At 44.8% G+C, this 17551-nt stretch overlaps 1 protein-coding gene across 1 annotated transcript; it reads left to right on the top strand.

The window, feature by feature from the left end:
- Window positions 1–10148: 10148 nt before the first annotated feature.
- On the top strand, window positions 10149–15561 carry IGFALS (insulin like growth factor binding protein acid labile subunit). The gene is made up of 2 exons (XM_036739208.1): window positions 10149–10238; window positions 13240–15561. Exons 1-2 carry the CDS (start codon window positions 10223–10225, stop codon window positions 15051–15053), a joined length of 1830 nt encoding a protein of 609 aa, XP_036595103.1. The 5' UTR covers window positions 10149–10222; the 3' UTR covers window positions 15054–15561.
- The last annotated feature ends 1990 nt before the right edge of the window (window positions 15562–17551 follow it).

Genomic DNA, 17551 nt, shown 5'->3' with positions numbered 1-17551 from the left:
AGCCTGTCCTTTGGCTTTCTCAGGCCTCAGCGAAACTATTTGGGTTTTACAAGGTCAGAACACTTCTGGTTACTAGGCTGAGGATCCCTGTGGGGACCAGGCTATTTCCCAGTATCTTCCCTCTAATGTAGATATTACTTGCCTGTAGGCAACAGACATATAGGGATGTGGATAATGCCCTGAAATCTCTGAACTCCATGAATATTTTTTTTAAGGTAAAATGCCTTTTCAACTCCTTTGGAATCAAAGAATCATAGATTGTTGGATAGGGGAGGGACTTTAGTGATCTTCCCACTCATTTTAGAGGGGAAAACTAAGGCCCAGAGAGAAAGTAACTTTCCAATGTAACACAGTGAGTTAATGCAGGATTAGGACTCCTGGAAGTTTTAGTATCCTTTCTAAGAACCCAAGTATCCTGAGTTTACTACACCACATCTGGGGGTTCTTCGGGCTCTGTACTTAGGCTGTTGCCTTCCTAAAGACAGGCTTTCAGACAAGAGAATGTGTCCATCTTTTTTGCCAACAACTTTCTTATGGTTCATTGAAAAGATGGCAGGGTTTTACACCAGGAATGAAGGGCTGATTTAATATTAGGAAAACTATATATGTAATTGACCATATAAATAATAAAAACAACACAAATCATATGATTACCTCAATAAGTACACAAAAAGCTTTTGACAAGATATGACACCTATTCCCATGAAAAAACTAGAAAGCATAAGAATAAATGAAGCATTCCTTAAAATGATAAGTAGTACCTATCTAAAACCAACAGACACCATTATCTGTAATGGGGATAAGCTAGAGCCTTTCCAGTAAGGTCAAGGGTAAAACAAGGATATCCATAATCACCATTACCATTAAATACAGTGCTAGAAATGCTAGCTATAGTAATAAGGAAAAGAAACTGAAGGAATAAGGACAGGCAAAAAGCTAACAAAATTATCACTTTTTGCAAGTGACAGTACCTAGAGAATCCTAGAGTTATCTAAAAAAACTAACTGAAACAACAAACTTTCACAAAGTTGCAAATACAAAATAAACCCATTTAGATCACCAGCATTTCTGTTTATTATCAACAAAGTCCAGCAAGAAAGAACTAGAAAGAGAAGTTCCATTTAAGATAACCTGCCAAGATATACACAGAAACACTATGAACACAATAAAACATTCTTCACACAAATAAAGACAGAACTAAATAACTGGACAAATATTAACTGCTTATGGGTAGGCCAAGCCAGAATAACAAAAATGATCATACTAGACTAATTTACTTATTCAATGCCATACCAATTAAAGTACCAAAGGATTACTTTATAGAACTAGAAAAAATAATAAAATTCATCAGGAAGGGGGAAAAAAAGGTCTATAATATTAAGGGAATGAATGAAAAAAAAAGTGGGAAGCAAAGGGCCCTAGCAATATCATATTGCAAACTATATTACAAACCTGCAATCATCAAAACAATTTAGCAATGGATAGGAAAAAGAGAAGTAGAGAAGGAAGCCACTCTAGAATCTTTTGTCAAGAAAACTCCAAGGATGGTATGGTCCATGGGGTTACAAAGAGTCAGACATGACTGGATGACTGAACAATAACAAAAGGAAAAGAGAGGCTGATCAGTGGAAAAGATTAGGTACACATATACAGAAGTAAATGAGCATGGTAGCTTTGTGTTTGATAAACCCAAAGATCCCAGCTTTTGGGGCAAGAACTCAATATATGACAGAAATTATTATTTTTAAAAATTTATTTATTTTTAGTCTTCAACATTTACTTCCATAAGTTTTAAATTTTCTCCCCTTTCCTCCCCTTCCCCTTTCCTAAGACAGTGTTCTATCTGTTATAGGCACTACATATTCATTCTTATTAAACATATTTTCACATTAGTCATGTTGTACAGAAGAATGAATGGGAAGAACCATGAGAAAGAAAAAATAAGACAAATCAAAAAAAGAGAGCCAATAGTATGCCTTGATCTGCATTCAGACTCCATATTTCTTTCTCTGGATGTGGATAGCATTCTCCATTATGAGTCTTTTGGAGTTGTTTTAGGTCCTTGCATTGCTGAGAAGAGCTAAGTCTATCAAAGGCAGTCACTGAACGATGTGGCTGTTACTATGTACAATGTTCTCCTGGTTCTGCACACTTCATTCAGTATCAGTTCATATAAGCCTTTTTTTCTTGTTTTTTTAATTTTTTTATTCAGATTTTTTATTTTTAGTTTACAACACTCAGTTCCACATGTTTTTTAGTTCCAAATTTTCTTCCCCTCCCTCCTTTCCTCCCTCACCCCCAAGACGGCATGGAATCCAATGCAGGTTCTATATATACCTTCACATTGAATTTATTTACACAATAGTCAAGTTGTAAAGAGGAACTATAACCAATGGAACGAATCATGAGAAAGAAGAAACAAAACCAAAAAAAAAAAGGAGAGAAAAGGAGAGCAAATAGTTTGCCTCAATCTGCATTCAGACTCCTTAGTTCTCTCTCTGGATGTAGATAGCTCTTTCCATCATGAGTCCTTTGGAGTTGTCTTTGAACCTTGTGTTGCTGAGAAGAGCCAAGTCTATCAAAGTTAGTCATCACGGAAGTAATATGTCTGTGGTTGTGTACAATGTTCTCCTGGTTCTGCTCCTCTCACTCAGCATCATATCATGTAGGTCTTTCCAGGTTATTATGAGAGATCATTTAAGTCTTTCCAGATTTTTCTGAAGTCCACCTGCTCATCATTTCTTATAGCATAATAGTATTCTATTACATTCATATACAACTTGTTCAGCCATTCCCCAATTGATGGGCATCCCCTCGATTTCCAGTTCTTGACCACCACAAAAAAGCTGCTATAAATATTTTTGTATATGTAGGTCCTTTTCTCGTTTTTATGATCTCTTTGGGATACAGCCCTAGAAGTGGTATTGCTACGTCAAAGGGTATGCACATTTTTATAGTTCTTTGGGTATAGTTCCAGATTGCTCTCCAGAATGGTTGGATCAGTTCACAACTCCACCCACAATGAATTAGTGTTCCAATTTTCCCACATCTTCTCCAGCATTTATAATTTTCCTGTTTTATCATGTTAGCCAGTCTGATAGGTGTCGTGTGGTACATAAGAGTTGTTTTGATTTGCATTTCTCTAATCAATAGTGATTTAGAGCATTTTTTCATATGACTATAGATAGCTTTAATTTCTTCCTCTGAAAACTGCCCATTCATTGGGGAATGGCTAAACAAATTGTGGTATATGAATGTAATGGAATACTATTGTGCTATAAGAAATGAAGAGCAGGTGGACTTCATTATAATCTGGAATGACTTATATGAACTGATGCTGAGTGAGGGAAGCAGAACCAGCAGATCATTATACATGATTACAGACACATGGCATCTATAAGGACTAACTTTGATAGACTTGACTCCTCTCATCAATGCAAGGTTCAAAGACAGCTCCAAAAGACTCATGATGGAAAAAGCCATGCACATCCAGAAAAAGAATCATGGAGTCTGAATGCGGATGAAGGCAAACTTTTTGCTCTCTATTTTTTTCCTTCTTTTTTAGTTTCATTTCTCCTTTCTCATGATTTATTCCATTGGTTATAATTTTTCTTTACAACTGGACAATTATATAAATAATTTCAATGTGAAGGTATTTGTAGGATCTACACTGGATTATATGCCGTCTTGGGGGTGAGGGGGAGGAGAGGGAGGGAGGGAAAATTTGGAACCCAAAAACTTGTGGAACTGGGTGTTGTAAACTAAAAAAATAAGTTTATTTAAAAAAAGGAAAAGAAAACTGCCTGTTCACATCCTTCGACCAGGCAGAAATCAGGTATAGAGCAACATCTTATATACCAACACAAACTCCAAATGGGTAATTGACTTAGACATAAAGGGTGAGATCATAAATTAGAGGAACATGGTTTACCTGCCAGATCTATATATATGGGACTGATTCAAATTTATAAGAAGAAGAAGAGCCATTCTCTGATTGATAAATGGTCAAAGGATATTTGGTAGTTTTCAGATGAGGAAATCCAAGCTATCAATAACTATATTAAAAATTGTCATTCACTTATATCTGACTCTGTGGCCCTGTATAGGGTTTTCTTGGCAAAGATACTGGAGTAGTCTGCCAGGGTCACAGAGCCAGTGAGTCTCTGCAGCTGGATTTGAATTCAGGTTTTTCTGAACTCCAAGCCCAGCACTTTATCCATTGAACCATGCAGCAGCCAAGTCATTCAGTTGTTCATCAGCCTTTGTTTTTTTCAGTAGGGTGCTACTTTTTGTGACCCAGTGGCAGCACTTCAGAGTTTTGCTGGCTAGAAGAGCTTTGACACCTCTGATTTTAAATCAATTCAGTTCCTTTACTTTAAAATGAATGTAACATTAAGATTGGCCTTTTCTTCCAAGTAGCAGAAATTAGTGTGGCTTAACAGATACTGGAGTGGTTTGCCATTTCCTTCTCTAGCTCATTTTATAGATGAGGAACTGAGGCAAACAGGGTTAAGTGACTTGCCCAGGGTCCTGAAGCCAGATTCGAACTCAGGGAAATAGTCTTCCTGACTCTAAGCCTGCTACTCTAGCCACTGCACCACCCAGGTGTCTCACATTAAAAATATTTTAAATGCTCTACATTAAAAAAAAAACCCAAAACATTTATTAAATGCCTACCATGAGCCCAGTACTTTACAAATATTCTCTCATTTGATCCTCACAACAATCTTGGGAGCTCAGTGTTCTCATTATTCCCATATCGCAGCTGAAAAACTGAGGAAGACAGAGGTTAAGTGACTTGTCTTGGATCACACACAGGCCTGGTCCTAACTCAGGTCTTCCTGACTCAGGCCCGGTGCTATCCATGGCACCACCTGGCTAATAATTAGAGAAAAACAAATGAAAATGGTTCTGAGGTGCCACTTCACACCCATCAGACCGAGAAAGATGACAAAAAGGGATAATGACGTGCTGGAGGGGCTGTGGGAAAACAGGTACATTAATGTATTCTTGATGGAACTGTGAATGGTCCAGCCACTCTAGAAAGCAATTTGGAACTACATCCCCAAAGTGACTAAACTTTGCATACCCTTTGTCCCATCAATACTGCTAATGGGTTTTTACCTCCAAAGAGATCAAAAAAGAGGAAAAGAACCCATATGTTCAAAAATATTGATAGCAGCTCATTTTGTGGTAAAGAATTGGAAACTGAGGGGCAGCTAGGTGGCACAGTGAGTAGAGCACTGGCCCTGGAGTCAGGAGGACCTGAGTTCAAATCTGGCCTCAGACACTTGACACACTTACTAGCTGTGTGACCTTGGGCAAGTAACTTAACCCCAATTGCCCTGCCTTCCCCCCTCAAAAAAAAAAGAATTGGAAACTGAGAGGGTACCATCAATTGTCTGAACAAGTTATGGTATATGAATGGGATGGAATATTGTTGTTGTAAAATATAATGAAGGGGATGGTTTCAGAGAAACCTGGGAAGACTGTACGAACTGATGCAAAGTGAAGTGAGAGGCACCAGGAGAAAAATTTCTAAGATAACAATATTGTAAAGACAAAGAACTTAGACTTTGGAACTCTGGTCAGCATCATGACCAACCACAATTCCAGAAGACTCATGATGAATGAGACATACCATCAACCTCTAAATAGTGACAGCATTATCTCAGAGCAAAGATCGAGGCATATACACACACACAAGTGCATACTAAGCTCCTTTCCATCCTCTCTCTCCACCTCAAAAAAATATATATATATATAAATATACATATATATATATATATATATATATATATATATATATATATATGTGGATTTTTCTCTACTCTCAAGCTAAACACTCAAACAGATGTAACAAATGGGGCCTGGTCTAACGACAATGTCCTGAAAAGCTATTGATAAGGCCTCCTTGGGAATAGGGATCCTACCCAAGAGAGAAGTTGAAGGAGTCCTAAGGAAAAGAAGAGAAGGTTTTGTCCTCCTTTGATGGGGCTAATGAACTGTAAGTATTCTAGGACTGACCCAGGGTTGCGTTAATCTGAGCTCCTAGAAAGGAAATTTGGGGTTTCCTTTGTTGATTGTGCTATGGGGCCCAGGCTTCAGCGTTCCCTGAGATGCTGACTTCTCAGCCTGATTAGGCTTTGAAACCAGACAGGAAAGGTCAGTGGTTGAAGAACTTTCTCGAGCAGAGTTTCTGAATCCTCAGAAGTCCCTAGTTCCAGTATTCCTGGCCCCAAAATCCCTGCTGAATCTGCACTTTCTACTGTGTAAACTTGTCCTCAGGCCTTTCTGGGTGTGGACTTTCTCCCTGTGGATCTATAATTTCTCAGAATAGAAGCTGAGAAATGATCTGGAAAAGAATCAAAGCTCAATAAAGGGAAAGGAGATAAAGTTGATTGCCACTGAGCAATGTGTAGGTGGGAGAGCAGGGGACAAGGCCTGGCTGGGGATTTGGGTGTGGGATGCCAGAGAGACTGAGAAGTGGTTCTATGAAGACCAAAGCCTGAAGAGTGTTAGGGAGGGGGAAATACTGGGAGCCACAGGAGGCCTTCCTAGATCTGGAGGGTCTTTCCCAGTCTTCCTAAGCTCAAGGTGATTGATGGCCAGAGGAAGAATAAAGCTGCATGGGGGTGAGAGGGAGAGGGAGGGACAGGATCTGGGGGGCCAACAGAGTTAGGCTGTGTCCTCTTCCAGGAAACCAGGCTATGTTCTCCACCTGGCTTGGACAGGTTTAATGGAGAAAGTGCCTAGACCTAAAGGGGAATCAGCAGCCAGCCCCCTCAGTTCTAAACGGCCTTGTTGAACTGATCAAAGCCACCAGGCCCTCCCAGAGGTTTTCTCTGTGGGTCCTAGCCCCACTCTTAGTGAAGTCAAAAGCTGAGCCAGGGAGTATATATACCCACACTCATTGTGTCTTTGCTAAACCCATTACACTCACACGGGTTCATTCCTTTAGTTATACACATATGCGCGCGCGCACACACACGTTTGCATTCTTCTGTATTAACTACACAGAGAGGTTCTAAAAATCTTGGGGTCTCCTGGAGTTTTATGATGATCCCTGACCACTTATCATTGCACCTCCCAAATCATGGCCCTATCTTCCCCTAGCCCCTTTAGCATCCACAGTTCAAAAAAAATTATAGAACTTGGATGTTCATTTGCCACAAACACACCCATGGTTTTCCCAGACCCAAAGGTCCCGACCAACAGGTATCTAACTTAGGATACAAAACTGAGAACAGTGACATCCATTTTGAGCGCAGGGGCACTGAGGTGGTAAGGGGGCACTGGCGAGCACCAACGATGAGACACTCCACAGGTCAGAACTGACCCAGGCATAAGAAAGAGAACACTGACGGAAGTGGAGTAAATGTCCTTAGAGGCAGGGCCCAAAGTTAACGTCCTGTGCAAGTTTTCCTGACTTCAAAACCTGTTCCCTCCTGGCTGCTCCAAACCACCGATAATGACTTTTGGAAACTTTACATTTGCATAGAGCTTTATATGGAGGGTAGGTGGTTGAGTATCAGGCCTAGGGTCAGGAAGATCTGAATTCAAATCAGGCCTCAGACACTTAATAGCTGTATGACTCTGAGCTAGTTTGCCTCGGTTTCCTCATCTGTAAAATGGAGATGATAATAGCACTATCTCCCAGGGTTATTGTAAGGAGCAAATGAGATAATTGTAAAGCTTAGCTCAGTGTCGGGCATACAATAAGCACTATGTAAATGTTAGAATTATTATTAACATTATTATTAACTCATTTGATCCAGTAGCTCTCTGAGATATATTGTATAAATGTAGTTTTCCCTGTTATACAGCAGTGAAGTGACATTTCTAAGGTCACACAGCAGGGTGGAAACATTAGATAGGATTAGAGATCAGGGCTCTTTCCATTTTGTTCCAGACTGATTTCTCTTGTTAATTTGTGATCTTTCCCCATTACTTATATGCCTTTTTCCAGGACTGCCCCGGTCTGGAACAACCTTCTCTCTCCTCCTGGTTTCCCCTTTCTCAGGAACACCATCACTCTTTCCAAGCTTCTGACCATGCCCAAACCTCTAGGCTTCTAGGCATCTCTTTAATCAATCAATAAACATTGACTAAGCACCCACTTTGTGGGCACTGTGCTAAGCACTAGGCATACAAAAAGAGGCAAAAGACAGCCCTTCCCCTCCAGGTGCTCAGCTGCCCATCTGTAGTGGCAGAGGGGTTTCCTCACAGGGAAGATCAGGGACCACCCGCATGGCAGAGACTGGAGGCGAGGGATGGGCAGTCATGTGTCTCCTAGGATCCATGGACTCTCTGTAACTTGTGGAGCCAACACTCTCTGAGAGCTCTGTTCTTTCCCTCTCCCTCTGAATGAGTCCTGGCATGTGGAGAGCTGAGCCACAGGCCTAGCAGGCAAGGCCCAAAAAGGACTTTGTGAGATGGACAGAAACACAGAATACACCGCTACGATGATTACTATGGAGAGGTAATGCATGGAGAACTCGAAGCTTGTGAAACACCATGTTTTATATTATCTTATTAAATCCTCACAATTCCCTGTGAGGTAGGTATGATAGGTTATTAGCCCCATTTTGCAGTTGAGGAAACAGGCTCAGAAAAGTTAAAGTACTTGGCCAGGGTTAACACACGCTCACTCCCCTCCCCACTCTCTTCCTCCCATGATAGAAACAGCAACAGCTGTAACTCTGGCCTACCTTCATTAGTGTTCACAAATGTTCCCAGAGCTTAAGGGTAGGCTAAAGACCCTTCAACAGGCCAGGATTCCTAGATCTGGTGAGCCAGCTGCTGCAACACGGGTTTAAGAATTCCTGGAGACATGGGACATCCCCTGGCCATGGGAAGAGGTCAGAAACCTCTGTCCAGAAACTTTTTGTCAAAGACCTTGTTTTATGCTTGGGCAGGCAGGGGGAGAGCTGAGAAGGCTGTAGACCCAGGAGAGAGTCAGTACTTGTGACTTCTAGAGTGTGACTTACCTCAAGGTCAGGGCACCTGAGGTGGCCTAGGAAAGGATCATCTGCTTGGTCTGCTAATGGGAAAAAATAATCACCTCGTTTGCCTACCCTTCTGACAGCTCAGCACCCCCAGTGTAGGAGAACAGCCACTGGGGAAAACAAACATGAGTTAGTGAATAACCCTGCCAGGCTTTCCTAGAAGAGGGGGCTGCTTGTGGCACCGGGGCCAGAGCCTGGACAGCCAGCCACTGTGCTTAGCTCAATCCATCCCAGCCAGGAGGGGAGGAGACTGAGGCCCTAGGGCCATAGTGAGGTCACCCAAAGAGGCAGGGGCTGAGCCTGAGAACAGGGCAGTGTCAGCCAGACAGCTCCCTTCTCTCACCTCCCCCAGGAATTCTTGAAAGCCAAGACAGCTGACACCAACAGAACTCTTAGAGAACTTCAGTCTGAGGGCATGTTGTTCATCGATCCAGACCAGAAAGCCAGACTCGTGGTGAAATATGGTGGCAGCTTCTTGACCCCTGGCATGGCCTGCCCATTCAGAGTTGGGAGGAGGGAACTCTGAGGGAGCCAAGCAATCCCTCTTTTCCCCAACCGCCCCCAAGTCCCCTTGAAGGCCCAGCATCTCCTCTGATCCAACTTGAGGGCAGGAATCTAACTGCCCCTGAGCCACAGGCTGTGCTTGAGTTTCTGGGAGTTCAGAGTTCGGGATCCTTGGTAGCTTGTATTAATGAAAAGGGGTAACTTTCCAGGTGGGCAACCTTCTACTTTCTGGGAGAGTAGCCCAAGAGAGCTGAACTCTTCTTGGGAGCCCACAGAGCTAGCTTCTCAACCTGGGCCCCCCCATACCTGCCAGGTATCTGCACAAGCCTCACTAAAGCAGCTGATTTAATCCTTTCACGGTCCCCAACCTAGAAGCCCCCCACCCCACCCCCCAGCTCTTTTGAGCTGCTCTGGGCATCTGTTTTCAGTTAGAGATGCTGCTCCAAGCACCTCTGACTCAGCAGGAAAGAATTAGGGATGAGAGAAGGCAACTCAGAGCAGCCCCTCTCATAGGTGCCCCGCACCCGCCCAGACACACAGCCTCCCTCCAGTCCGAACTGGCACCTGGAGGGTTAAAGGAACCTGGGCCAAGCTGGGCTGTGCTGGCTGGGTGTCAGGGTGGTTGTTGCACTACTAGCAGTGGGGAAATCCAGAGAGCAGGAGCAGCACTGCTGTACGGGACCCTCCTGCCTAGCCTGGCCTCCAGTAGGATGACCCAAAGGAAAGGTAAGGTTGGGGGCACAAAGAGCCCCATGCCCTGGGCACTGAGCAGACCAAACTAGCTTCTATGGGAACCTCCTGCAGAGACAGGCACCTTCCCCACCCCCCCACCCCCAACTTCTTTCTACTCCAAAGTTGAAATCAGAACCATAGGCTGGGTGTCCAGGTTTTCTTCCCTTCCTGGGGAACAAGGGCTCCCTGTACCCAAATCCATCTTTCCAGGGACCCACATCCTGAACAGTCTATCCAGGAGCCTGGGTGCAGCCTCTAGCTCAGGGGTAGCTAGATTCCTATTCCTGGGGTGGGGTAGGGAAAGATGCTAGTGTTCCAGCAATAGACCTCTCCAATCAGTGGTGGAGGCAAAAGGGGAAGGATGAGAATACTCCCAGGTGGTCAGAGTCAGCCCCTCAGCTGGAGTGGTGGCAGTGTGTGGGGGGCCCAGGGGATGGGGTAGTGCCTGGTATGAAGGGCCCCTGGAGGGTCTCTGTGCTGCTGCCTGGGTTCTCCCCTCCCCCCCACCTCAGGCACACACATGGTCTTAAAGGAGCAGAAGTGAGTTAGAAGCAGTAGCGGCTTATCCAGGAGCAGAGGGCAGGCTTAGGTCTTTGCCACCATCTCAAGAGGACTAAATTCCTATTTGGAGACAATTAGGGGTTTTCCTCTCCCTGTCCATCAGCCCCTTGAAATGTTCCCTCACCCCTCTGGCTTTGAGGAGGTCCCTTTCCCTGCTACCTTGACCCCTCAGTTGGAACAAGAGCAGCAGTAGTGGACGCAGTCAAACGATGACTGAGCCACACCTGTATCTACTCAGACGATCGAGGGTTCCCAAAGGGGGATCCAGTCCTCCCTGGCTAGCCTTCCTCTAGCAGTGCTGGGAGCTGGTGCTCACACTCACCCACCTCTGGAAACCCGGAGTCCCTGGGACATACACTTTCACACCCAGTCTCTCTCGTCTCAGGGGATAAGGACCCCTTCTAACTTACAACAGAAATAGCACTGGACTCTGAGGCAGGAGAGCAAGGTTCAAATCCTGGTTCTGATACTTAGTTGGGTGACTATAGGTAAGTCACTGAACCTCTGTGAACCTCAGCTTCCCCATCGAAAATAACGGATGAGAATACTTGCACGCTTTCCAGGGCTGCTGCGGTGAAAAGGGCTTACGTAAATGTTAAAGCCCTCTATGAATGTGTTGTTAGGATCAGTGAAAGGCCTCAGAACTACCTCGCCTTCATCACAACACATGAGAAATGATTCCATTGCCGAACCCTATTGCCCCAAACACCTGGTTCTTTGTATATACTGCCCCTGGCCAAAGTTCTTAGGGGTCTGAGGGCACCCAACAAACCCTTATGATTGGAACAAGCCTTTGGTGTGGTAGAAAGGGAGTTAGATTTTAAATCGGATCAGAGTTCAAATTCCAGTCCTGCTACTTACTTCCTATCCAATATGGCCTCTTTGATATATCTGTGATAAATCTGTCCGGCAACTGCTTGAGTTTGGACAGGTTCCTTCCCCTCGCCGGACCTGTTTCCTCCTTTGTAAAATGAACGTTAGACTAGACCAGGGTGGGGGAACCTGTGGCCCTCTAGGGCCTCAAGTGCGGTCCTTTGACTGAATCCAAACTTCGTAGAACAAAGTTTGAATTCAGTCAAGGGCCACACTTGAGGCCCTAGAGGCTGAAGTTTGCCCACCTTGGACTACACGATCTCTAAGGTCTGTTCCAGTTCTAAATTCCATGAGCTTATAGATTCAATTACTGTTTATTCAGAACCAACTATGTGCTAGGCACACAGAAAGGAAAATAACTAAGATTTGGCCCCTTCCCTTCTTGACTTCACCAGGGATGGAAATGGAGAGAGCTCCTAGAAACAAAAACCGGCCCTGTGGCAGGGAAGCAAGCCTCAGTCTAACATGGAGGAGTTAAAATATGTAATGCCACAATGTCCCTTTCCACCTTTCGCTGCTGAATGCAGCATCCAAATGGCAGCACCTCTCTGTACCTCCCTTTTTGCTCCCTCCACCCTCTCCCATCTTGAGCCTCTACTAAGGCTTTGGTCTCCAAGTGTCCTGGGCTCAGACTAAAGAGCCAAGACAGGGCATTGGCTGGAAAGTCATATTCATAGAACGCCGTGGTCCACATATGCTAAAACTCAGGACCTGAGCCTTCTTGGGTCCAGTGTCCCCACAAGTGTTGAAGAGAGGGCAGGAGAGCCCTGGTCTGAGGAATGGGATTGGGGAAGGGTAGGGTACTCCAACAGGTATATTACAAAATCCGTCCTAAAGAGGGATGCAGTCTTCTTCACTCTAGGGCAGGGCTGTCCAACCTTAGGTTTTCATCGAAACAATATAAACAACATATTTTGGTTTGCCATTTTAGTGAGAACTCTAAGCATTTATGTAAATTTCTATGCTTGTCGGTGGACTGTATAAATTGCACTGTGGGGGCCAGCTCGGGTCAGCAATTTGGACAGCCCTGCTCTAGGGTATGAAGTGAACGTGGGGGTGGAATGAGGGGCTGATTGTGAAGCAGCTACCAGGGCAGGTGGCTCTGAGGTGGAGATTTGGCTCTGGAATAGAACTCATGCACAGAAGGACAAATCCATGCTCATCAGAACAAGACAAGCTCAGAACTTGTGTGACAATGGGTGAGTCACCATCTATGAGCTTATGTTTTTCCCCCAGTAAAATAAGGGGGAAGGTATAAGGGAAAGGTTTTAGGGATTACAGTGCCATAAAGAACCAGAAACATTTTAAGGATTTTAATAGAGCCAACCCTTTCATTTTAGAGGTTTAGGGAAATGGAGGCCCAGGAAGAACCCGTCCACCACAAATCACACTCAGTGGTAGAGTCGGAGGGGTTGATTCCCCAAGAGCCATGCTTCCTTCTACAGAGAAGAGGACTGTTTTACCATTTAGTTATCTGGATGGGGGAATGGGTGCTTTATCAGTATTAGCAGTTGTTGGTCCTGGTGCCATACTTTACTCAGGCTTTGTTCCTCACCTGTAGGAGCCGTTCCCCTAGCAGTGCGGCTGCTGCTGCTCCCATGGGCAATGGTGTGCCCTGGAGCAAGGTGCTCTTTGAGCCCAGAGGGAGCAGAGCCCAGTGATCCTGAGCTCCTGAAGTGCCCTGGTATTTGTGCCTGTAGCTACGATGACTACAGTGAAGAGCTCAACGTATACTGTAGTTCCAAAAACCTCACTCAGCTCCCTAATGACCTGCCTGGCACTACCAAGGCTCTGTGGCTGGATGGCAACAACTTCACTACTCTCCCCACAGGCGCCTTCAAAAACCTCTCTGGCCTGGATTTTCTCAACCTGCAAAGCAGCCAGGTAGGCAGCCTGGAGCCACATGCTTTCCATGGACTCAGGGCCCTATATCACCTACACCTGGAACGGAACCGACTGAAATACCTTGCCCCCAACACCTTCCTGCACACCCAGAACCTGGTCTCCCTGAGCCTCAACAACAATTACTTCAGCAAGGTGGAAGAGGGCCTCTTTGCTGGGCTCTCCAATCTCTGGGATCTGAATCTTGGCTGGAACTCTCTGGTGGTTCTCCCAGACACGCTGTTCCATGACCTGCCCAACCTCCGAGAGCTCATCGTGGCTGGGAACAGGCTGGCTTACCTGCAGCCCCAGCTCTTCTGCAGCCTCACTGAGCTCCGGGAGCTGGACTTAAGTGGAAACGCTCTCCGGAGCATCAAGGCCAACGTCTTCATCAAGCTGCAGAAGCTGCAGAAGCTCTACCTGAGCCACAATCTCATCAGCACCATTGCACCCCGGGCTTTTCTGGGCCTCAGGTCCTTGCGCTGGCTGGACCTGTCTCACAACCGCATCAGTGTCCTCTTTGAGGAGACCTTCCTGGGCCTCCTCAGTCTGCATGTCCTGCGCCTCTCCAACAATGCCATCACCAGTCTCCGGCCCAGGACCTTCAAAGATCTACAAATCCTGGAGGAGCTGCAGCTCGGGCACAACAAGATCAGGAGCCTTGGGGAGAGGACATTTGAGGGTCTGGGCCAGCTGGAAGTCCTCACCCTTAACCACAATCAGATCCAAGATATCAAAGTTGGGGCGTTCCCTGGCCTCTTCAATGTGGCTGTGATGAACTTGTCCAGCAACTGCATCAAAACCCTCCCTGAGCAGGTCTTCAAAGGGCTCAGCAAACTGCACAGCCTCCATCTTGAAGGCAGCTGCCTTAACAGGGTCCAGAGGCACACATTCTCTGGCCTTCCTCGTTTACGGAGACTCTTCTTGAAGCATAATAGCATCTCCGAGATTGAGGACCAGAGCCTGATGGAGCTACATGAACTCTTGGAGCTGGACCTCACATCCAATACACTGACGCTTCTCTCCAGCCAGCTCTTCCAGGGTCTCGAGAACCTGGAATATCTGCTTCTTTCCCACAACCAGCTGGCAGAACTCTCCACAGACACCTTCAGTTCTCTCCAGCATTTGTTTTGGCTTGACCTTTCCCACAACCACATAGAAACCATAGCTGATGGCCTGTTTGCATCTTTGGGGAACCTCAGGTATCTTAACCTCAAGAACAATTCTCTGAGGGCCTTCTCCACCCAGCTCCCAGCCCTGGAACAGCTGTGGCTAGAAGGAAACCAATGGAACTGTAGCTGTTCCCTAAAGGGGCTGAGAGAGTTCTCCCTGCAGAAGCCCAGCGTGGTGCCCCGCTTTGTCCGAGCCATTCAAGAGAGGGATGACTGCCAGATTCCTGTGTATACCTACAATAACCTAACCTGTCAGAGTCCCCTGGAAGTGGCTGGCCTTGACCTTCGTGACGTTGGAGAAGACCACTTTGCTCATTGTTAACCCCATACCCAACTTCCCCTGAGTGGAAGCAGGAGTTCGTGAAGGTTATGCTGTGGAATCAACTTCACTCATTCCTCTGGGGTGTCCCTTCCTGTACTAGCCAAGAAGAAACGATGAGCCAGTCTCCTGGTGTTCAAGCAAATGGTGTCTGAACACTTCAGCGAGCTGCATGGTGCTCCTCAGGCCTCCATGTGAGACCAGAGCAGACAAAGGGATGACTTCATAGTTCAACTCCCTTTTTTTTTTTTCATATTTCCATAGCTGTTTCTCTCAACTCTAGTAGGGTGCCTTGGCCTTTGGGTGGCCAAGGTACAAACAAGTTCTTTGGACTTTGCCATTCAACTTGGTCTTCTGTAGGTTTGGAACAGATGGTCACTGGCCCAGTCCTCAAAAGGTCTATGACCAGAGAGTACAGCAAATCACAATGGGGAAAGGGGATGGATAAAGCAGTTTCTACTCCTATCTGATAAGATGCTCATGGTCAATTAAAAGCAATTTCACAAAAAAAGCATAACATGTTATACTCCTCAAATCAAATGGAGGGACAATGATAAAGAGTGAGTTAGCCCAGGTCAGAAAGAGTTGCTTCTCACTCATCTCACTCACTTATCTTAGAATCTGTCAGTAGAATAGAACATACAGAGGTCACGCAATTCCCCATCCCTTCGGTTACCAAGCACCAACCAGTGTCCCTTATTTTTCTAAAATCTTCTCTAGTATTTATAGGCTCTGATACCTACCTCAGAATGCTGACATTCAGACTGTTGTTTCTCATGCCTCACCTTTCTGTTGCTCTTTCAAATCTATTTCCTTTGTGCTATTCTTTTAGAAGGCAGTAGGTCAGAACTGGTCAACATCCTTCTGCTGGGATTCCTTCATACACTTGTAGATTGGGAGTGAATCACTCAAGCTTTCCTTTTCTAGGCTTTATCATTCCAATTCTTTTCACTTTATGCTCCTCTTTCTAACTCCTTAATAACTAACAGAACCATTTAAACAATTTGATTTAACAGTCCACACTCCTCACCTTATGAGGCACAGAATTACACATGGTTCCTGAGTGAAGGCAAGCCTGAATCAGACCAAATTTAAAGAATTCTTTGTCACTCTCTATACACACACACACAAGACAGACACGTGAGCACATGCTTTGGTAACTTGCTTGCCTTGGTACCTCAACCCCACATGGTTTAAGGAAGAATGCTTGAAATGGCACCTTGAATTTACCTAGTCTAAGAAAGCTAGAGCCCTAGAGCCTACGATGGGCTCAGAGAGCTGGTACAATTTTCTTAACCAAGCTCAGTGAGTCTTGAGAATTTTCCAAAACTACCCTATCTGCTAAACAGAAAAATTTGTTGTAAAGTTCAAATGGTCAATAGGGAAATTTAAACGATTGTTGGAAAAACTGTGTTGGGAAGCCATGAAGATGGGGCTAGCTAAGCAGATATACTCCTGAATATATCTGAATATGAACAGTGAATTGGGTGCTTTCCCAATCGGTATATTAGTAGATGTAGGGTTATGATTTTTGGCATAGAAGTCCCAGCAGAATATTCTTCTGAAAATCAGTAATTGGGGGCTACTGGAATCTCAAACCCTCTCTCCAGCAGCATAATAGGCAAGTTGGTTATGGCACAATACCTAAGGATACTAGGTGTTGTATATATAAGGGATTATGTCAGATTGTGGGTTTTTCTTTTTGTCTCATTTGATATACTTCCCTGATACCCATTCTTCCCTCCATCCTTCGGTGATACTTCCTGTTCCAGTCCTAGAGGGATGACATGAAACAGGGGCACATCCCATGTCCTCTCCTCCAACCCACACATATACACAGATATAGGAGAAGAATACTGCTAAGATGGATATTCGAACCTGTGGTGTTGCTTCTACCACCTAAATCTTCTCAGCTCATTGTTTTCTAACATCATTCCTCAGCAGCAAACCGGTACTAAAACTCCTGCAAAGGAAAAAGTAGAACCCCATAGGAAAGAGGAAGTAAATACATATTGGTTCTCTCAGCTTGAACAAAAAATTATGAAGATCGATGTCACTTAAAAAACAAACAAACACCCTATCATATTCTGAACAAATCACTATCACCCGGGCCACTTATCTGCCTTGTGCTGTGACAGGAAGATGCCCTGGTTTATTTGACACTGGATGCCTTATTATTTACAATGTCAAGCAGTTACATTCATGTTCTGCTAGTTATCACAGAACTTTTCCTCCACTACCCAGGCTTACCTAGATCCAAATTCATTTTCATTGTGTGATTCCTCAACCTATATGAAACGGACCCATCTGTCCAGACCCAGATCCCACCTGTTACCAGAGGTTAAATAAAGGAAACTAGTGCACTTAATGGTAAGCACTAGATAAATGTTTACTGAATTGAACTAAGATCAGCACAACAGATTAGTAAAAATAAGAGGCAAGGAGTAAGGAGAACTCATAAAAACTTACTTTTTTAAAAAGAGACCAAAGGAGATCATATG

This window comes from Trichosurus vulpecula, chromosome 9, assembly GCF_011100635.1.
Source record: "Trichosurus vulpecula isolate mTriVul1 chromosome 9, mTriVul1.pri, whole genome shotgun sequence".
In the NCBI taxonomy this organism is placed as follows: Eukaryota; Metazoa; Chordata; class Mammalia; order Diprotodontia; family Phalangeridae; genus Trichosurus; species Trichosurus vulpecula.
The sequence above is the reverse complement of the archived record's forward strand: the minus strand, read 5'-3'. Positions and strand labels throughout refer to the sequence as shown.